Source organism: Anabas testudineus, chromosome 22, assembly GCF_900324465.2.
Source record: "Anabas testudineus chromosome 22, fAnaTes1.2, whole genome shotgun sequence".
NCBI lineage: Eukaryota > Metazoa > Chordata > Actinopteri > Anabantiformes > Anabantidae > Anabas > Anabas testudineus.
The window spans coordinates 17,091,297-17,115,004 of NC_046630.1; the positions used below are offsets into that span (position 1 = coordinate 17,091,297).

General features: G+C 39.0%; 1 protein-coding gene across 3 annotated transcripts in view; it reads right to left on the bottom strand.

The window, feature by feature from the left end:
• The window catches only part of si:ch211-196i2.1 (collagen alpha-1(I) chain), an 81,875-nt gene that overhangs the window by 43,631 nt on the left and 14,536 nt on the right, over positions 1-23,708 (bottom strand). For 2 of the 3 annotated variants that reach the window (XM_026340142.1, XM_026340141.1), the window contains exons 2-6: positions 14,425-14,572; positions 13,987-14,145; positions 12,471-12,663; positions 9,013-9,147; positions 8,454-8,534 (exon numbers count right to left, since the gene is read on the bottom strand). In XM_026340142.1, the coding sequence (XP_026195927.1) occupies positions 8,454-8,534; positions 9,013-9,147; positions 12,471-12,663; positions 13,987-14,145; positions 14,425-14,572 (716 nt within the window). Of the gene's footprint in view, positions 1-2,399; positions 2,526-8,453; positions 8,535-9,012; positions 9,148-12,470; positions 12,664-13,986; positions 14,146-14,424; positions 14,573-23,708 lie in introns of those variants that run through there. The other variant, XM_026340143.1, reaches the window with a different exon arrangement.

Here is a 23,708-nt window from a genome sequence, read left to right on the forward strand (position 1 = left end):
TGTGCAGTGGAAGCACAATGTGCATGTGTTTTGACTGATCCCAATCTATAGGTGAATGAATGACAGCCGGGGTATCAAGTGATTCACTTGGTGTCAATATACATAGCTGCAGGCCAGGCTCAACGGGCAGAACAATTTTACAGGTTCTCATATGTTATGTCTCTTTGTTAAAGCTCCTGTCAGACAATAATTCTCCTTTTTTTTCTCTTACTTGCATTAAAAACTTTGTCATGCATGTGTGCTTTATTTGTTTTAGAGTTTTAGAGTTCCAGACACGTGAAAATCTATTCACAGACTAATATAAAAATGCTTTTTTCTTTATGTATTAAGCACACTATATTGCCACAATAATGTGGACACAGACACAGGCTGTTTTTCATCATATGGACATCATATGGAGGAAAATCTTAACCCTAGATGATATAGGGATCATTTAGACAACAACAAACTTTGTGGCAACAGAGGAAGGATTTTTCCTGCCCTTAACAAGCTGAGACAGGAAAATAACCAAGTCTGCTGTGGCAGAACTTGACTGCCATGCACAGAGGCCTGGACTTAACCCCATCCAACATCTGGCCTTATGGCTCAACATACTGTAAGTATGTAAGTACAGTACAGTCATGAGATGCTTGTGGCTGAATGGGAGAACATTCCTGCAGCCAGGTTCCAAAATATTGTGGAAAATTATCCTAGAAGATTTTATTTATTCGTACGAGGGCATAATGTGTCTGGTCATGTAGTTGAGTTTTTACCTATACTGCACAGGTAGCATAACAAGGCAGTTGAAAGTTATTTGAGCCTTAAGTTAAAGATATGGTGGTGTTGAGACAATGTTTGGACATAGAGTGAACCACTTTAGAAATAAGTAAAATATATTTATTATACTACTTTATATATTACTCATAAACTGCATTGGACAATAAACTGAGTGGTCATGAAGGTCATAACTCATAAGATTTGTGGGACATGAACACACAGTAAATTAGAATTACAGCAAATGCAGTTGACAGGACACACCTGGACTGGATTAATGGTTATCACAAACTACTGTGTTGTCCTTACATAAGCGCAAGTCTCTTCAGGAGTCTGTCTGCATGTGTAGCTGACAGATCCTCTGTTATGAGCAATGACAAATCTATGGAGGCTTCACAGCCTCACACAAGTGCTGCAGGCTAGAGTGCTATCATCAACACATACACAAACACAACACGCGCACACATAGACAATGAACACTTGCTTCTACAAAGGGCTAATCAAATTGCAAGGTCCGTAAATCTAGCCAAGACACAGGTATGCAGACCGGCTGGGTCTTGCAAGCAGCAGTAGGCAAGCTGGCCTGGAAAATACATGATTACAGTGGTCTGATGGTTCAGGAGAAAGGATGGTGCCACTTGATCTAATCTAAACACCAAATAAAAGACTGTTATTATTTTCAGTTCTTATTAAAATATACAAAATAAAAAGATCCCAATAACCATAACAGTCATGACCAGAAACTGCAAAGTTAGCCTGTTAGACCAAAGAGACCCATTTTTTTATTTGTCTGGATTTATACCTTTAAATTCTAACAATGCTCACACAGTCTGAGGTGAACAGGGCACTTTATTAGGCAAAGTTATCACTATAAGTATGGTTCTTAATAAATGTATACGTACAGTAAATGTCTTTATACAGAATGTGTGTGTTTATCTGCACTGTCATGAGCACACCATTGAGCAAGTGTGATTTTCTATTGTGACTCAGTGTTGTTCAGTAACTAAGGCAGTTGAGCGTGGTATTAACACTGTCATGGTTGGGGATTTTCTTGCCAGCCGGACCACCCATGTAACAAATGCCACTGTTGCTCGGGATCAAAGCATCCACCAAGTCGTCAGTAGTTGTCCCGGTACAGTATATACAATAAGATCATAAAGCATGCAGGAGGGGGAGTGCCTTTGACATTTAACATTAAATAATAAAATTACTCTGCAAGTTCTAGCTAGCTTCTACTTGAGCCAACAAGCTATGCAGCCTGTGTGGGGGCTTTTCATTTTTACTCTAATTAGCCAAAGAAAACAAAAAGTCAATTTGCAAGTCTTGCCACAGAGGGCTATATTTGTCTACTGCAAGATGTCCACCAATCAGAGGATGCCAGCGGCACCCCTCAGCATTCATACAAGTTTAGGCTAATGAATGAATGAATTTATGTGATGAAGGTCTAAGGACCTGCCACTGATGAAATCAAATTTTTATTCTCAAGAAATAAAAATATCCTTCCCTCCATTAAGAAACAATTAAAAAAGCATCACAACATTGTGTGCAATACAAAGGGCTGCAAAGGACAGCACATAGTGCAGTGCAAAAGAATCTAAAGAAAATCAAAGTAAATCACTGCATGTATGGACTTAAACAGGCAGTACCTTTACATTTTGTCGAATTTGACCTTGGACGTTTAACCCATCTACATCCAGCAGAAGCCATCCCAGCAGCAAGCGCCATCCAACATGGTTGAGCATGACTGCAGGAGAGACAGAGGTCTGTCTGCACTTTAGCCCTGTTCACATTATACCAGAGGGATCCTCTGCGCAGGAGGTTGATCCAGTTCCCAGCAGACACACCCACACACCTACAGCATTAGGTACACACCTTTTCACTATTACCAGCCATATATCATTTATAAACAATCCATCTAATCTGGCATACAGACATATGTTCTGTGCCATACATCCCACAAGCCTGAAACTCAGACTGACAATTGCATTGTCATCACTTTTGGGGTCATTTCAATTTTCAATATGTTTGAAACATTTTTAAAATAATTATATTTTAGCACATCTTTCACCCACAGAAAGTCAGATTGTGCATCCAATGTTTGAAATCCTCAGCGCCCATTACTTTTTTTCAACTATTCAACGGGCCACAATAGATTAAGGGTTAGAGAGAACATTTGAACACAGCAAGCTATTGGCACTGTGCTAACCGCAACACCATGGGCAACAGAAAAACCTGCTCCAGTGAATAACTGCTCCTCCTATCTGTGGGATGCAGAACAAAGTGAAACAAAGACATGGATGATGTGAGGGAATCCCACTGCTTTCACACATGGATGGATTTTGGTTGGATGGAGCAAACACACTGGAAACAATCTCTCAGGGGGGCGTTAAAGGAAGGGAAAGCCACAGTGCTCATTTTCAGTAAATAACCACAGTTTAAAGAACATTTGAAGGGAAATATTCACCACGGATTCTGTGAGGTTGGCTTGATTTACAGCATGAGGGTTGATGCTAAGGGGAGACCTCATCTGCATCAAAGTCAAGAACAGTGGAGCAGCCCCCTGTCACAGGATGCATTACTTCATATTTATTAGGAACAAAAGGAGAGGTGGCCTAGCACAAACAGCTATTTAAATAAATGAGAACAGAGGGAGGTTGATTCAGGGTTAAGAGAAGCTCTTTGGGTCCTAAAACCTCAGGGCAGATGTTTATGTGGTGGTGGAAAATCAATGATCTCTTTTTAATTCTAAACAGCTTCACGGCACATCCTCATCCTCCACCGCCACATAATGACTTCCAGAGATCTCTGTTGTCCGCACTGAAAATATAATCCACATTGAACTTCAAGAGTTAGGACCTAGCTCTAACTTAGTGTGGGGAGTTTGGTTCTCAGAGAGGGGTTAGCGCTGACAAGATCCAATGGAAGTTATGTGAAAGTTGCTGATGTAGCATCCATCACCTAGCATTTAAATACACCTGATAAACATGCACATCATAGATAACCGGTACTAAATTACAGTTCTAGAGAGGAAAATTATTAGCTTCAGTGTGTTGGGACTTTTCACATTGAGTAAATTGTTATGCTACTCTTAATGACAAAGAGAACAATCAACTAGGTCATGATTTCTTCGTACCCTTCTTTTTTCCTTCCATTCTTCCCAAACCCTTGATCTCCTCCTCTCTCTTTTTTATGTAAGCATACCCTTTCAGCAACAAACTTCCTCATGCACTTGATGATTTGAGGGCCTCCTGGCCTTGTCCATAATTACTATATTTTATATTGGAGCCAGTTAAAAACCTTGCCAAGCAGATGAAAAGCATTGCTTGAAAATGCTGCTCAGTGTAGGAGAATTGAGTAAAGAAGAAGAGGTTGACAGTCTGCAGAACTCTTGTTGGAAAAAAAATAAAGGTACAGTGTGGCATTTAGATCCTCAAACACATACCCATTACTGAGTGAGAGAAAATATGTACAGTACTTTATTCCTGTATTATTTAGATATAATTTTATTGATGAAGAAAGAGAGATGCCTCTACCCTGTTATAAATCAAAGAAAAAAAAGTTTTTTGTTTCCTTCAGGATCAAAGTAATCTAATGATAAATGAAAATTGTGAATATGATATGCATATATCTGTAAGCAAAATACTTAAAAGAATAATTACATTATATCACGATGTCTTCAAGCCTGCTTAAATTTATTTACTTTTCTCTACCTCTGAAATGATCACAAAGTATGACACTCACTAATCACATACCTGCAGACACAGATAGAGGCTTAGATTTAAAGAGGCACATTTCTCTGTGCTGAGCAACCTCACTTGCTGAGAGCCTGCAGACTTTGCTAGCATGAGAACATGTTGTCTATCATCATGTTTCTGTAACTATGACAGTTCAAGTTATATATTCTTTCTACACACCATTGCACAATTTGCTCTGGTTCAGCTCTCCTGACAACATGACACACATATGCAGAGTTCATGACAATCATAATGATATCTTTGAAAGAGGAGCTCATCTCCCCCTCACAGTTTGGACAAGAGGTGAATGCTGGCTTGCTCTTGTGAATGACTCTTTATGCAACCAAGCTGGGTGCCAAGTAACCTAAATGGCATGGCCGGAAAGAAATGAAAAAGGTAGGAGAGAAACAATGCACTTTTGGCCCTTATTAGTGGACACATTTACTAGTTGTATTCAGTCTCAGTGTTCTCAACAACACAGTTTCCTGCTACAAAGGGCAGAAGAAGGCGTTTTCAGTGAAAAACTGAGACAATACTTCCCTAGCACCAAATGGCTTTTGGACAATGTTAGAAGCAAGATTAAACTTGGAGGCTAACAATCATAAGAGCCCTTTCTTCTTATCAGCAGTTGGTGGAGAACAAAACAGAGCTAAAAGAATTGGAATTACATTTATTAGATGGACATAAAAACACATCTAAGTCCAACAATTAGTTACAAAAACTATTTGTGCATACACTAGCCATAGCAGTTTTGTGGGGTGATATACTTTATCGGTTGGTTGTGGAGCTCTTCTGCCTTCAATAAGTTACACAATCACTGAAACTCCAAATACTGTAAAACCCACATGCCTACATATCAAACGTGTTGTGTGTTGTGACAATGCTACAGATAATTATCACCAGATTCTTTGGTTCACAGTTTTGCCCTTACAAGCCACAACTTTACTGTGTGTTTTCTCTGTGCCAGATAAACCCTCTGCACTCTACCAGCCCAGAATGGCAGAGAGACAGAGCTGACAGTCAGTCAACACAAGCGATCAATTTGGCACATTACTAATCAGATAACAACAACAATAATTGCAGGTTTAAGGTAAATAGCAGCAGTTTCGCGTGTTTAAACTTTTACAGTACAGTTGCTGGTTCAAAGACTCGACATACATTGACAGAATATATTAAATTAACAGTTAAATAATACCAACCATTCAGAATTCACCTGGTCCATCTAGTCATTTAATAACAAACTGTTACCACACTTTAAATAAAATACCACATGAACCTGTGGATTGAAAGAATTATTGGTAAGTGTCAAAATGATGGATCTTTTTTTCCACTTCTTTGTTTTTGTCTCAGCTTGCCAGTTAAATGCTTTGGCTTGACAAGTTTTATGAAAGAGGCCTCTCCAGAGACCTGAGTGCAAACACTTGGTTGCGATAGGATATGGAACAGGCAATATAATGACCACAGGCAAGTTTGTGTTTGTGTGTGTGTTTGTGTGTGTGTGTGTGTGTGTGTGTGTGTGTGTGTGTGTGTGTGTCTGTGTGTCTGATACGCTGCATACAGCTTCAGTCAATCAAGTGTAAGCAGTGTTACAGCCATTTGTAACTGTTACAAATTTTAATCTGTATAATTGTTTTGTGTGATCAAATTGATTATGAGGGTTCAAAGCCATAAACATGTTTGGAAGTTCATAGCTCTGCTTTTGTAATTACTCATTTAGCTGAGGGCCCTGACCTTCAGGAGTGTTTAACATCTTAGTGTACTCTGGAGGAGCTGGAGATTAACTGGTTGAGTGCCATGTACCTACAGAGAACACCTGTCAAGGGAGCTGGTAGGCCCAGAGAGAGCATGCATCAAAGAAAACCCACACAACATGGTCCTGAAGTCAGAAATGTTATGCTTCAAAGACGACAGCAGCAGACCATAGAGAAATAGATCTCACTAATGTAGTGGTTTAGATTCTGAGGAGAACCAGATACAAGACAGGTCTGGTCTCTGCAGATTTAATAAGAAACAAAAAACTACACTGCTCAAACAAAATAAAGGGACCCTGAGAAAACACATCAAACCTCAATAGGGAAAAATCATGCTGAATATCTAAACTGATATAGACTGGGTAATGTGTAAGGAACTAAATAATGCTACATCATTTGATAGAAATGAAAATCATCAACCTACAGGGGTCTCAATTCAAAGACACCCTGAAAGTCAAAGTGAAAAAATTAAGCGTCAGGTTAGTCCATTAGTGCTGAAATGTAATTGCAGCAACTCTAAATGGTACTCAGTAGCTTGTATGGACCCCATGTGCTTGTATCCATGTCTGAAAACGTTGTGGCATGCTCCTAATGAGAGGACGGTGTCTAGGGGTATCTCTTTCCAGATCTGGAACGGGGCACTGCGGTCATGCTGAATGATGTTAGAGGCAGCATAATGTTCTCCACGGCTTCTCTAGAGCCTTACAGTAGAAGTGGGGAGCTGCTCGACTGGGAACATTGTTGGATGATGGAAGGAATACTTTGAGGATCTCCTCAACTTTGCTGACATGTCTTTTTTATGACTAAGGGGTTTTGAAAACTGCTGTGGAGAACAGTGAAAGACAGACAGTGAGACAATTCAAAAGAAAGAGATCCAGGGACACACACGGGACATAATGAAAACCAGAGACAGTTGAGCAGGGAAAGACAGATAATGAGAAAGCGATGCACTCATTTGAGGTTTCAATACGATTTCAGTAACTATTAAAAGGGATGTAGTGCAGCTTGTTTGTGCAAATATTCTCTAGAATATAAAACACCAGGAGAGTCTCTGTTGTCTACATCACCATAAAGGCATCCCAATGCCATCCTGATGGTGAAACTGTGCGTGATGAGGCATCGCACGGCACAGTCTGCTGTGGACTGCAGTCCCTCCACTGGCTGTACACTGCTGCATGATTTATAGCCAGATCATCCCTGATTATTTCAGACATTTTTCTATAGACAGGAAAATGTAAATTCAAACCAGCTTCGCTTTTGCTTCATTTGCTAGCATATGGTCTTTGCGTATCAATTTCAAACATTCTAGAAACACTGTTTATCCTTTAAGTGCCAGCGTAGCTGTGTGTATTTCAGGAACTAGGGTTTGCTTGGTCTGAGTGATTCAACTACAGTATGCATCTTACCAATCAGAGGAATGATCTGAATCTGTGGTTTCAGATGACTTCTTAATGTTATGTTGTGAAATTCTAGTTGCAATGTATAGTGAGAAAAAATTGGAAAATTCTGTCTGTGGGGCAAAGATCAGCAGCTCCTCTAAGATAATCAAGACAGATTAGATTAGCTTTCAGTACGTTACAGTACACAGCTCAGATATTCATTTTTGTTGAGAAAGAGCAGTTGAGGTCCTGATCAAGTGAAGTGAAATTTAAAATTACTGGGTATTTCTGCTGCAAAATCTGCTCTTCCTCCTCATTGTTTAAAGAAAAAATACAAGTAGATTGTTTTTGATTCATCAACACAGATGAATACCCACAACAAAGACCAGCTAGCAGACATAGACTGACAAGGCAGACAGGTCAGGCCCACAGGCATCTAACACTGCACACATGCAGTACACACATATGCACAACAAAGCACATGCAAAGTGAATCTGTCAGCCAAGGACAAGAGGCGGTACAGCTGGTTGAGGCCTCTGACGCCTAAGGCTCTGCATCGCAGAACTAATTAATGACAGACACTAAAGAAAAAAAATGAAGTCAGTGAAACCAGACCTAGGGTTGGTATATATGACTGTGGCTGCCTGCCTGTCCACAGATGGATATAATCACCATGACAACTGGTCAGCTACCCACGCTCTCCAACTAGAGCAACTTTGGGACACAGCTGTAAATTATTATAATAATGTTTTGTTTCATTTTTAACACCTAAATGAACATGGAGTTTTCAGCACAGCAATGTTTCTGTAATTTAGGCACATAAATATTCTACTCACACTTCTGTCAAAGCCCAAAAATGACTCATCCTCTGGATCTCCTAGTAGGTCGCCCAGGTCATTTGAGGACAACACTATATTCTGTGTGGAAACAGAGAGGACAATTTCCCAAATTTAAAAAACACAAATAAGGGCAGCTGAGGGCTAAACTGAAGAACAATCAAACATTCAGAGCTGTTAAATTCAGCAGACTGGATCGAAAACACAGGATGGTAAATGGTCTGGACATACAACGCACTTTTCTATCTTTCTGGTACTCTAAATGCTTTTACACTGCTTCTTATTCAGCCATTTGGTAGACGACTGCGCTACCTCCTGAACCACTGCCGCCCAATGAGTCAGTGTAGTTTTTGATTATTTTAACTACAAGAGTCTGTGTGTCTGGGCCTGAGTCTTTAAAAGATGCCTGGCTTCACCTTAAATGCCTCAGTAACAGTAACATGTAAGAGACTTGCTGTTTACATAGGTCAGGGGAACAATACTTGAAAATGTTTTTTCACTGGGGAAAAATTGTGTGAATTATCCCAGTCTTCTCTTTTTTCCATGCATCTTTCCTCACCTCCAGAACGCTGTTGGTGCGTGGGGAGCGAGGAGGCTTCTGAGCCGTCTCACCACAGCGGGGTGGGTGGTGGCTGCACTGTTGTTTGGCGGCATCTGGGTTGTCCATCAAGAAGGTCAGCTGTCTGAGATGGCCCTGCAGAGACAAGAGACATTAAAAACACTGTCAGAAGACACAACATCATCTTCACAGGAAAAATAAAATGTAAGCTTCTCTTGATATTGTTGGACACTACAGGAAACTACACCTCTGAAACAAGACTGTAAGTGAACAGTTTAACTGTCAATTTTAAAGTGGACAAAAGCCTTCATCTCTAAAATGTCTTTAATAATGTTTAAATTAGTTACATTGGGTTTTGTTCTGTTTTATTTATTTCATAAATCCTCAGGTTTCCAACTGTTATTCCAATAAAAGACAGAGGACCGCTAAAGTCTCTAGTGCAAGTTGCCTACACGGGACTAAATGTGAGTAAACACTCACACATATCTTTCTGTTTCCTGGCTAAAGATTTGCAGTACTGTATGTGAGACAAAGCTTATACCATATACCTTATATACCATACACACCAAAAATACAGACAAGTTTCAACATTCAGACACAGATTAATGCAGGTCAAACATTTCACTGCAGCTCTCAGTTACTTTACCAGTGATTCTGACATTGGAAAACAACCTGACAAACAAAACATCAGTAGAATTTTTTTATATACCTCTGTCCCCAGGCTGTGTTTATAAAAATGTGACTGTGGCTGTATGTCAGTGTGTCTACAGTTTGACATAAATTTCTTCACTTTAAGACAGATGAGCATGACTCATAGAAACACATAAATTAAGTGAAATCATACTAAAATGACTACCATGCCTGTAATGTTAAAATGCTGATGCATATCACACTCATAATAAGCACAAATAATTCAGATTAGGGACAAATGAAAGCTAATGTACAAGCCGTTTATCTTACATGTTTAAATGAAATCCTAAGGCAGGAGGTAGGAAACAAACAGTAGTCTGTTCTCTGCAGAAGAACAAAACCTTTACAGAAATTTCTATAATACAGTACTATAATGAAATACTAAGGTATCAGCCAAACACACAAATAACATGCTCAAATCTATGGTACATAAATAATTTCACTGCAGCTGAATATGATCCATGATTCAAACATACACTTTGTTTTCAACAGGGAGAGTGTACCACGTAAACAAATTATGTAATGGGTGCTAGGAAAAAAGTCTGTACCCACAAGGACCAAACCATAGTTATAATTGCACGCAACTCTGGTAAATATTAAGTGGCATATTAAACAGGAAAACAGGCAGCACTCAGTTGTCTTTTCACCTTAAAGATGGGTGATAAAGCAATAAAGATTGGGAACAGTGACACCTGGAGGGGCTTGATTGGGAGGATCAGCTTTGTTATTGGACTTCTGTCCTAGTCACATCTTGTCTGTCGCGAACACCATTTTCAAGCATAAAGGGGACCATCAGTGCACACAGCACCAGGAAACCCTAGGTAAGAGGTCGATGATCAACTTTGCTATTGTCTCACCTGACATCTGACCATATGTCTTGGACGGGTGAAAAGAGGGGCTGAGCTGAAATTTGAGCAACCGTTCGGCGCTGCCAAACACTGTTTACAGTAGAAGTGGGGAGCTGCTCGACTGGGAACATTGTTGGATGATGGAAGGAATACTTTGAGGATCTCCTCAACTTTGCTGACATGCCTTCTATAGAGGAAACAGAGGCTGGGGACTCTGACATTGGTTCATTCATTAACGAGGTGGAAATCACTGAGGTAGTCAGTAAGCTCCTCAGTGGCAAGGCAGTGGGGATGGGTAAGATTTGCCCTGAGTACCTTACGTCTCTGGATTTTTCGGGGCTGTCTTGGCTGACATGCCTTTGCAACAATGCGTGGTGGTCGGGGGCAGTACCTCTGGATTGGCAGAACGGGGAGGTGATACTTCTTTTCAAGAAAGGGGACAGGAGGATGTGTTTCCACTACAGGGGATTACCACTCCTTAGCATCCCTGGGAAAGTCTATGCCAGAGTGCTGTAGAGGAGAAGTAGAGGAAGAGTAGGCCGACAGTCGAACCTCAGATTCATGAGGAACAATGCATATTTTGTCCTGGTCGTGGAACCCTGGACCAGCTCTATACCCTCACTGGGGTGCTTGAGAGTTTGTGGGATATTTTGGCCAAATACTGACAAGTACAGTGGTGTGCACCACCTTTGAGTATGTTAACGCTCCATCCGTGGAACTCAGGAAAAAGCTGTCATCAGGGGAAACAAGGCAGTGGAGAATCTATTTTATCTTGTGCAAAGAACAAATCCAGATGGCACTTCTGTAATGCTCATACTAACCCCTAATCTTATACAGCCTGCTCTGATTCTTAGGTTAGTGTATCATTGTAACAGGGACACCATGTCCATAAGGTAAAACCAAGCACATATCAGCTTTTAATGACAGAGCTTTTGCCTTGTGATGGAAACCCAGAGGACCATAGACCATAAAAAAACATAATGCTTTTCAAATGGATCTGCACTTTGTTTGCATTAACAAAAGTAAAAAGTAAAATTGCCTTAATAGCTAAAAGTTCACATGGTTTGTACATTACACGAAGTTCACATGTTCTTCATGTAGTTATCTTCACATGTTCTCCTTGTGGTTTTCCCATTAAAGTGCACAGACTAGCAGGTTTACAGTCAAGTGATGTGAGATGTCTTCATATGAACTTGAGAACAGAAAGGGGGCTCTCTACTGAACTTTTCCTCTGTCCAAACAGTCATCAGTGTCCCCCCTATAATTTTATGTAGTAATGATTAAACTTGTGATTAAACCAGGTTACAGTGATTTCTACCTATACTTTATAAAAACAAATACATGGTATCTAAACATCACAGGTCTTTGTGTCTGTGATGAAGAATGAAGGAATGGGGCATAATGGGGCCATTGGGCTGAAATACCTATTATTTCCTGTGTGTTCTGTGCTTAACACATTACATTACATTACAGTCATTTAGCAGACGCTTTTATCCAAAGCGACTTACAAGTCATTACAAGTTACAAGGGTAGGCAGGGCAGCGTGAGGAGGTCTTGCCTAAGGACCCCTACTGGAGGTAGCCATAGCTGGGATTTGAACCCCAGTCTCCCACATGGGAGGCGGTGATGTTACCACTACACTAACCAGCCGCACACAACGAGATTATTACCTTGAAACAGACTACTGGGACCATTTGGTCATGAAATAAACATATTGATATACATATTGACAAACAAGAAGAAGAAGATTAAAGATGGGACACAGGCTGTTCAGACAGCCCAGAGTTTCCTAATTCATCTGAGAGTCTAACTTGAAATTAGTGGATGAGAACTAATTTAACGTGAAGACTAACAGAATAGGTGATAGGATGGGTGGTTGATCATTTTAGGCAGGATCGCTTTTGTGAGGAGGCCACTTACTTCTAATGGAGTCTCAAAGCCCTCAATAATTCCTCCAACCATGAGCAGTCCATCGGTGCTGATCCCCATGCCATGATACACCCAGTCAACACTCTCCATCAGTGAGCAGTCAACATACAGTGCCAGCTGCTTGGAAGAAACACTGAGTGCCATATGGTGCCACTTTCCATCAGACAAACCACTGACTGGGAACCTAACAGAAACACATGAGTAGTTATGTAATCACTTATCCTTGCACATTTAAAACTTTCTGCCCTTGGCATTTTCACATGACATGACATTTCCTCAGAGTCCATGAGAAATCTGTTACTGTTTACTGTCTATTATTATTTTCTATATAATATTTTATACCCAATCAAGATACTGTCACCCGTTACTATTTAACCTGCTAATTTTGGAATAATCTACAATGGTGCTACTTAAATATTTTATAAACTTTCTTAGTCAGATTTTGTGTTACAGCACCAAGCTAAATTTACTTAACCAAAACTACTAGATAAAAACATTTTGAGTTAGACTTAGACTACAGAGTCGGCAGTAGGCCTCTGTAGGTCATTGCAAGTGGCCTTAACCATACAAATTTTAATTGATGTTAAAAGAGTATTCCACCATCTCACTCATGCAAAACCATTAACTGCAGATTTATTTTTCCATTTTCAAACATGCAGATTTGAGACCTGACCAACACTGACTTTTATTTATTTAGACTTCAGGCTATGCCCCTCTGGATTTAAATGCTTCACACAATTCTTTTCCACATATGCAGCAGTAATTACAAAGACCTGTGAGCATTTGATGTGTAAATGTGTGTGCACTCTTAATCAGGGCAAGTCTAATGTTTAAAACACACTTCTATCTGGAGTCTAGAACATCCAAACCTAAAATGAAGAAGCTGCCAACCAACAATGTTTGTTGGACATACAGCTTTTAAATAAAATAATAAGGCTGAACAAAAATCAACCATAAGTCAACAGGGCAAGATAGATACAGTATCTATGTCTATCTTTTGGCTCAGTTCTGTCTGCTGTCTTGTCACAATGTATTGCTTCAAGCTCTGTGGTTCTCTGACGAGAAACCTGCCAAGAAATTGCTAATAAATCATTTCACCAAAGAGACAGCCAAACACAATTCATAGTCAAACAAATGCACACATGCTGCAAACAAACACATTTTTGCAAAGAACTTTCCTTCATTTTACAGACACATTTGCATACCCATTAGCCAAGAAACAGGAATGGGCATGAGTGGCCCTCTGTTAACTGAGATAAGTGTAATCATCTTTTGACATCAGGAATGTTTGGATAATAGTGATAGTAAAGTAATGCATGAAAAGTCAAAAGCATGTACTTGTCTGTAACAGTCTCTATGGTAGATCTTTGGGCAATGTATTTATAAACGAAAGTATATAAAGGTTAAAGAGGGGTCACAGCACTGAGAACAATACAGTGTGCTTTATTTAATTTGTATTCATTTTGGCCCAGAAGAGAAAAAATAAATAAACACAAATTGGCCTCACTCATAGTGTCGTTGCTGTGTTCCTATGAAGATGACGGCATAAGCACTGATTCGCAGTTGCATCATAACGTGGCTGTCAGGACTGAGCATGGTGAAAAGACTGCGTTCTTCTCTCTGAGGACTCCGCAGCTGCACCAGTAAACTGAACTCATCTGCAAACCTAAACACAAACACAGACACACACCATTTAGCAACTGAACCAAAACATAAAGGACACCACCAGCTCTTTTTAAATAAGCTATAATTCAGGGCAGGAACTATTGTTCATAAATAATAATAAAAAGAAACAAATGGTTGATTTGCAATATTGGTTATACAAAATAAATTTGACTTGGCACAGATGACAATAGTTATTGAAAACGACCAGAAAAGAAAAAAAGAGTGAGCTGTTTTTTTCTTTTCATACAGTAGTAATGCACTAATAATAATGAAACAGTACCCATCAGTGAAGAACCGTCTTAGGGGAACAGCCAAGGTGGAGTATTGTCCCACCTGCAGAACTGGACACTTACTGTCCTCCACAGTTATGGAGGCATTGCTGTTGTTTGAGACCTGAAGAGAAAGCGCCTGCAAAATGTTCACCTCATCTGTAGTGAGACAATCAAGAAAACAATGAAATAGTCAAAAAGCAGCTAAGGGTGTAATGTTTAGTGTCCACATCAGCTGAAAGATTACTTGTTTTCAAATTAACATCGCAATTAAACAGAAAGCTATTTTCTAATCTTAAAGTCTCGACCGACGAGTTTAGCTCTTGTGCTTGCCATGTGAAAAATAGACTCGGCAGAAGCAAACCTGGATATTAGCAAACAGGAGACGATGTACATGAGAAATGGCCAGTGAAGAATATCTTATTTCTTTGTTTTGACAAACTTGTTGTTTTGGTTGATAAACCATCTGCAAGTATCATACAAAATGTTTTGTAGCACTTTGCTGAATCTGCGCAGACTACAGTCGTTATACCCCAGGCTGACACTTTTTATAAAAGGTAGCAGACAGGTCATCAATGAACACAGGTGACCAGGCTCCAGTGGCAGCCATACATTCCCAAACCATAACATTGCCCTCACCATATTTGATAGATGATGTTACATGCTTTCGATCATGAGGTGTTCCTTTCCTCCTGTTTCTTATACTTTTCTTTTCCTTTCTTTTCTACGAGTTACTGAAAATTAGGGAGTGCATATAAAAACGGGTGTTTTATTTAAACCTATCACCTATTCCGTTTAAATTAAATCCGATAATCAAATTAAAGCTCACTTTATGTGTTCGGGAAAACATTGCTGTTTAAATGAAAGAGATGACTGCAGCAGAATACACCAACTAACTTTGTTTGTGTGCAGGACATGAGGAGAGGGGGTATGGACATTCAGAAGGAGAGAAAGAGAAATGGAGCTCAATGACAAAAAAAAAAAAAGTAAAAGCTAGAGAAAGCCACAGTGGTTAAATGAAGACATTTTTCTAGACAATGTTATCTACTATGTGTGAGCGGCCTGCAGAATAGAGCAGTTAAATGGCTTTCTATTCAATATTTTACAATTAGTTACTATCATTTGAATAATACAGAAGAAAATTTATAAAAAAGACAACTGCAATAAAAAAATACACATCAAATACTGTTCCCTTCCAAAAAATAAGTCACCACCTGGATTTAACTAAACAAATAGGTATATTGCATTTGTATTGAATAATTACTGCATGAATGATTATTTTTCAGCTGGCAACAAGTTATTTAACCCTAACTGATGCAGTGAGTAGTGCTAGTACCTGGGGTTCCTGCAGTTGGTCAGGTCTAGGTTCAGCAACGTTATGTGTCCAAATAATGAGGTCAGCTGACTACCTGAATATACTGAATGACCAAGTTATTCTATCAATGGGCTTTTTCTTCTCTGATGGCATATGCGGGGGCATATTCCAAAACGACAATGCCAGGATTCATCATAATTTCTTTGGACAGGCAGTGTATTTTCCCATATTGTTCATCCACATAGGTTTGGTCAGTTAGTGTATGTTCTACACTACTTCAAGATTAGGGGACCCAGGCAGTGTACCATCTGTGGCAACTAAACTAAATCATTCATCTGTTGCCACTTAAGAGGAACCTTAACATGCTGTGAACAGAACACTCACTGATTACTAAAAAGCGGAAAACCACTTACGGGGCCCTTGCCTTTTAAAGCTGCCGAGGGCTGCTACAAATTACATCCTATTTTAAGTCTTTTTTCGTTCTCTCTCTATCTCTTTCTTTGTGTCTTGCAGTGCCAAATGTTGTTTTACCCATTACCCGCTGGCTTATTTTTGTAAGTTATAGGGAAGTCTTCCTACTTTGACCCCAGGTAAGGTGCCCTTTGTCCTGTCCAGGTGGGTTTTGAGGATTAGCCTGTGTGTGGAAGAATGCTCCTGGGAAATATGAAAACAGCTCTTTATCATATTTGGAGAAAGTGAGTCACCACTCAAAGGCTTGTGTTGTATGATTATAGTTCTCTAACCTGGGAAATGACTGAGATCATTTCCAACTAAAAAGTCAGTGTCATGTATAAGTTGTGCTGAGACTAATTAGACTAGGAGAAGGTGAAGAGAGTTTCCATTTTAGTTACATGAAAGGAAAAAAATAAAATAAACTAAAGACCATAAATGTTAAGAGCACATAAAGATAACAATAGCTGCACTCAAACATGAACCTCTGAGATGTAACCACTATGAACATGTTGGAGACTGCCTCCGGACTTTTTCCTAAGCTATAGGATTGCTCAAGCAGATTAAACTCTACTCCTCTCAAGCACTTTTATAAATAAATCCATGCCTGTCAACCCTTCAGAGACCCATTTACTCTTTGCACTCATGCTGACAGCAGTGCCAGACAAATCACTGGTCACACTCTGCTGCCCTGAGGAATGGCATTGAAGGAACATATCAGGTGTTGCACTAAAAATTCCAGCATACCAGCCTTCCAGGAATCCTCAAAGGACGACGAACACTTACAGAGAAAAAAAGAAAGTTCTGAATAACGGTTTGAACTGCACCTTTGACCTGTAGTTAACTGTCAAGATGGATGTGAGGTCAAATGGTTTCCTAATCAAGTAAACAAGACTTTGGTTTTCATATTTAAAAAGGGCAGAGAAGCCCAAACCACAAATGACAAATATGTGACAAATAACATATTTTTCTAGAACCAATCTGAACTTTTAACTGTCTTCACTGACACACTAGTCCCAGTTTAATATCAAATGCCATGATATACTGTGCACAATCACATGAAATCATACTTTATATCCAATTTGACAATGCAGTAGAAATGGCATAAGTTCATAATGTTCATAACTCACTGTAGGATGTTGTGTATGGGGGAATCAACAGACATGAAATTCAAATTCTAATCTATGAAATGAGAAAAAATAAGAAAAATACCTATTAAATGTTCTCAAAGCCATTGTCTGTTCTGTTATTGTAAAATAATCAAAATTGTTGTCAATCAGCTAAAAGATCTTTTGAATCAGTAATTCAAGAAAAAGACATTTAAGTACACACAACACAATCCTGAAACAATCAGTATTAATGTGGAAAAAATGACCTCAAAACGTAGAAATAGTCATTTTTAACTCAGAAGAGTCAAACAGGTTCAGGAACTCATATAAATAATTGTGCAGTCTTAAAGACCAAGACCATGGTTTTGATGTAACACTGATATTCTGCCAGCACCACTATATCAATGTTTCGAAAAGCATGTTTAGAAAGGCATCAGATGTCCATTTTGCACAGTTATTTTGAAAAGTTCTCATTTATCAGCTGGTGTTTTGACCCACAGTTACACAAGCTTCTAACAATGTACAAATTGCAATGAACCATGGTAATAACATTAACATCAATCACACAACACCCCAAACTCTTCTGTTGTACTTAGTAGTGTGTGGGCCTGCTGGTGCTCTGATATCTAAATGAGCAGTAATTAATAGCCCCAGGAACTGGAAAATGTTCTCACACACTTACTGATCTGATGCTCTGATGGTCTTTATTAAGGCACACTTGTACGAGATTATTTATGAAAGACCATTTCATGTGCAGACATACTGTGCCCACAGGCAAAGCCTAGGTACATATTCATTCATTGCTTTTTTCCCAAAACTATAATCAAAAGATCAAGCTATTAAGCTTGGAGGAGGGAGGTTTGGGGCGGGGGGTTTGTTACCAGTCATGCCTGCTCTATTTCATGTAAAAGTAAAACAGATGTTTGAGTCCTGTATCAAGAGAAATGTGTGAACAGTAAAGCCATTCTGTGTGGGCTCAGTCATTGGGTAATTCTTCTGTTTGTAGGTAAACTAAACTACCGTAGTAGTAAACCAATTGAGCTTATGTTGAAATATATGTAATAAAACACAGACAGCCCTGCAGACTGTCGCATATGAAAAGATCAGATCCACAAGCGGGACAGACTAAAAAGAGACTCCACACAGTAATCTAACTCTTAGTTAATGTTTGTTGTATGTGTAGCTATGAAAAGTGAGTTGACGTTGAAAAAGCATAGATTTTACTTTATTTAGTCTCACCCTAGGTGGTAGGTAGCTAACATCTGTCAAGCTGCGGATATTAGACTGAAGGCAGCACAATACATGCACTTTAGTCAACTTTGTGATTTCTTAACTGTCATGTAAACAAGGAACACAGGGGTGGGGGATATTATTTATTTCTTCAAATGTTAGAGGTGATGAAATGTGTTTGCTCATCAGATGCATGTATATGTTAATTTCTAGTAACTTGGTTACTTAGGTGCATGTAAATGCAATCAGTGAAGATGAATAATTGTGAGCAGACCCTTGGTCTCTGTCCTGTCTGTGAGCAAAGTGAACTAAGGGATGTAATGCACTTACTGTATTTTAATCATCACTCACAGTCCACCCAAAGCATTTATTTTTCAAAAAATATTTTTACAATTTTTGCTTCACTACTTTTGGTTACAGTTTATAAATGACATATGACCACAAGTCAAAGAGATAAACACAGACATACAAGTACGACCGGAGTACAGTGCACATTCTGCTGAAAATCGCAAAAACAGACAACAGCTGTGTATGATCTTCTTTAAATTAAAGTCATTGTAAAGCATAATGCTTGTGTTGCTATTATGTCATGTTGTGATCTTTTTTATAAATTTCATCAGCCGCCTTTACATGAGGGAGAGTGATCATCTGTCTGATAAATAAAGACCTTCACGATGAGCCATTATTGTCATACAAAAAATAAAAAAGCCTAGTCAAGAGAAAGAGACAAATACAAAGTAATCACTCTACTTCAATAGCTACTACAACAATCATTTGCCAGAACCCTTTTGATTTACTTGAGAAGTAAACACAGAAAAGCTGACAATGGATATCTAGCAATGATTAAAAGTCTGTTTTGGATAACAATAATATTTTTCCTATTGATGATAGTCCAAAAATGTACAGACTTGTAATTTAAACACAATGCAGACTTAATAATCTGAGAAAAAACTCAAGATGAAACAACATGATCATATGCAACCAATCTACAAACATTTTTGAAAACCGTTTATGTTGTGTTTATGAGACACATGCATACATGTACATCAGAACATATTTAAACCTCCCCACTCACCCACTTGTGATGTAGATTCCTTTTTCCCATCAGTCTACACTCAATAACCCATAATAACCATGTATTTTGGCACTCCAGATTGTGATCAGGTGTGTCCTGTTTGCTTTGATTTTCTTTGTGTCTTTGAAGGAAAACATTTGTCACAATTGATATTATTACTGTATGGGACAAAAGGACAGGACAAAAGACAATCCAAGAAGTCCAAAATAGGGCACTGACCTCTTGATTAAATTCTACTTCAATTCGCAAAGCCAGAATTAAAATCTAATTTGAACTTGAACTTCAAGTGAGTCAGGCTTGAACATAAATTCCTTCCTTAAATATAAATTTGTGTAAAGTTCATTTATAGACTAAAAACTCATGCCACATATATATCTTTTAGGCCTAATTGTGCAAACCAGCTGAGCAAGAATAACAAAAATGTCAGGCTTTTGTGCACTTTCATCTAAATACTAGGGTATAAAAGTCAAAACCACTTTTGTGGTTTTAGCTAACAGAGATTCACATTCAAAGACTCACTTAAATTACGAAACACCTTCATGTATGTACATTCTAACCTCTTTTACTTTGCTTATTCAGTTATGATGTTAAACTCCTTTTGGCATCACACCAAAAAAGAGCGTCCAAATTAAGAATGAGTTCTTTTACACGCATGGTTCAGCATTCAATTATTCTTTGTACCTCTGCCAACTAAAACCACCAAATTGTGACTTTTATGTCAATCAGGACTCAAGACCACAAAAACTGTGATTAGCCAGCTTGGGCTGCATGTGTTTTTCCTGTCAGTTTCCACTTCAGTAGAGATGCTTAATAGTGAAGAAGATGATAAAGAAAACTCATGCAACATGTCCAGGAAAGAATTTGCACTGCTGTAATGAGTGTACAGTGTTCCAATATTGCTCTACATCACAAACTAAAGCAAAGAAAAGGATACAACCTTATAATGAAGCTACAACACATGCTGTTAGTGTTGAAGTAATGCTATCAATAAATTAAATCCATGGCTGATCTGTGTTTCAGTTTCCTTATCAGAGGTCTCTGTGGCCTCTGGGGAAGAGTAACTCCACCTAAAGATGGTCTCATCCACACAAGACTGCACAACTGTGAGTCATTCAGGTGTCTCACCTGGAAAGCTGAATAGCTGAATCCTACATACTGTATGCCCTAAGGAGATTTATGAACAAAACATAACACAAACTAACAATCTGTGTGCATTTACTGTGGAAGACACTTATTCACAAACACTGGGCACTGAATAGTTGCTGGCTCCAGACAGCATCCATTTCTCTTTAACCACAACAATTACAGTAACTCATCCACATACTATATCCACCTAATTAGGCTCAAGAAAACAATACTGTCTTAAAATGCTGTCATTCTGTGATAAAACTCACTTTGACAGGAATGAAAAATTATCTGTTCATCATTCAACAGATGGAGCAATCAAACACCAGAAACATTTTACATAAGAGAAAAAAACCAAACCCTTAAAGATGATTTGCATTTGCCAGAGTAAAAAACCTCAATCACTCAACTATGTTGATTGTTGTACAATGATGCTACAGTATAAAGATGAACTCCAGTGCTTCAAACCGGATCTTTTTTGAAAGTGACTTTTGAGTTGCGGAGCACAGTGAAGCCAAGAAGGGGAGCTGTATGCTCTACTCTTCATAATTCTCATAGCGTCAGGCCTTGAACACACCTCTGTCAATTGTACTTATTTCCTTTGGCTGAGAGATCAGTGGAACATGTAAGAAGCTTACAGACTTTATGTCAGACTATTATAGAAGGTACCAAAGTGTTCATCCATCGTGAGCCAACAACAGAGAATGGCATGAAGCCAGAATAAAGTTAGTGTACACGTCCTCTATTTTTGTAACCCTCTACAGTACAGCAATTATCAAGCTTGGCTGATGCCCAACTCTGAGTCAGTCCACAACATTCAATTTGAAAGAAGGGAAAACCAGGGGTAATAACTTGGCAGGTTTTGCCTAGACAGAGGGGTTCAAACAAAAAGGGAACCAATCAATCTGTAGTAATTGAAAGATTTTGTAAACAGGTCACCATTTAAACTGACAAATTACATTTTAGCTGTAGAAACATTACTAATGCAAGCATTACGCATCATTAACTGGACCAAATGCACTGCATGTTTTATGTTACTGTACACTGGGTTTTACTGTGTGGAGAATGTACCCATCTTCTCGTGTAGATTTGGAGGTGAGGCAACTGTGTCAGTCAGTGACAGTCGACCTGGCACACAGGGTCACTAATACAAAGCATGAATGTTCTACCACCTCTGACCACAGGCTTAAACTTTCTCTACAGCACATTGGCTGCTTCCTTGTTAAACACAGATGGGCACGTTTTTAATGTTTATACTTTACACAGCATGCACTGTTAAGAACCCCAAGGGAGACTGAGCGAACAGGGCTCCTAGTAAATCATGTCAACTAATTAGGAACAGCCCAAGCGCAGTAACTCTTGCATTCTGTGAGCTGGTGAGTACCACAGCTGCAATAAAAAGATATTTTGAATACTGGATGGGTTAAAAGAGCACAGGTGGAGAGAGGAGTGGTCTGTGTGTGACTCATACTATAACATACTTGTAAGAACACTCAGTTGAGTAAAGCCTGTGACTGAAATATTATCATTCCTACTAATATGAACCTTCCTCATATGAGCTGATAACATGTGAGAGATGGGCAGTGTTTTTGGTGTAGCACAAGTTACATCATTAAGTGATGTGTCTCTCTATGAAGACATGAGTTATTGGCGAGGTCACTGCCTATAAAGACATAAACAGAAAATAAATGTCCATGTAGCTCGTCCTGCAGATACACATGGAATAAATGATCACCCCTCCTTTGTTACCCTCCAAGGATGAAAAAATAACCCTTCGCTGAGCTCACTGTAGCAGGCTTAAGAGCTAGCTTACTCCCCTGATTAAGTCATCAGTTTTGTTGGTGATACTTTCATCATCAAATCATCAAAACATTTTCACAGTTTTACTAGAGTTGAGGAGAAGTTGATGTACTTAATTTAGAGTACTCAAGGATTGTTCTGTATTGTTAAAAATAAACATTAGAGTTATCTTAAGCTAGACAGCAGGGAAAAGTTGAAATTGTAAAGTGCCAAATGTGCAGGTCTATGTTATGGAAGTGCAACACTAAGAGGGACAGAAGTATGGTATAGACAAAGATTCAGGAGCAATGGTAAAATAGAGAAAAGTAGGAAATGAACAAACTGAAGTTATGATGAATAACAAAATTAAATGGTAGCAATATTGGATTTGCAAACACACTCACATTGACAACATTTAAGTTTTTTCCTGTTCCAGTTTTGTAGACATTGTCTGACTGATCCTCTCGTTCAATGATGGGGGTGTGGAATTCCTTAACATAAGGTATTTCAGAATAAAACATATGAACACTGTAGGTCAAAATCATGGTTAGTCATCTCTGCCTATCTCTAGAGGACTGTGTGAGTTTAAAACACAGAAGCACAAAAGTTAGAAAGACACTAATTTAGTCAGATCAGACCTGATATTGGCAGATGGCCATTATTAAAAGATTCCGCATCTTGATAATCCACATTTAAACTTTACTAATCACTGGAATTTATTTTGAAGTAGCGTTCCAAGGACAAGTGATTAATGTTGGATGGATAATGTGTGAAGGGGACAAAAAATACCTTCCTTCCCCTCTAATCCAACCCTCCCAGCCTTTCCACTGCATCTTGGTCTGGTTTGACCTCCAGCAGAAGTAATCAGAGGAAGTGGAGTCAGCTGTCACGCTGTCCTGTGGTGAGATCATATTACTCTAATAGGCTGGGATGGACCAACAGACAGCTCAATTACTGCACTGGCACAATTACTGGCCTCTGCTCTAATAGAGGGGGCAGCCCGAATGGACCAAAGATTAAAGACTTCCACTTGCCCTAGTGGAAAATGAGGGGGGAATCACTGGACCAGATAAGTAGAAAATGAGCGATGGAAACTTAGGTGAACAGAAGAAACACAAGAAACTCTGTGTTTCTAAACATCTCAATCAGTTAGTCATCTACAAAGCTTTGAGTGATGAGCACACCTACTGACACACTAAGTTGTAACTGAAG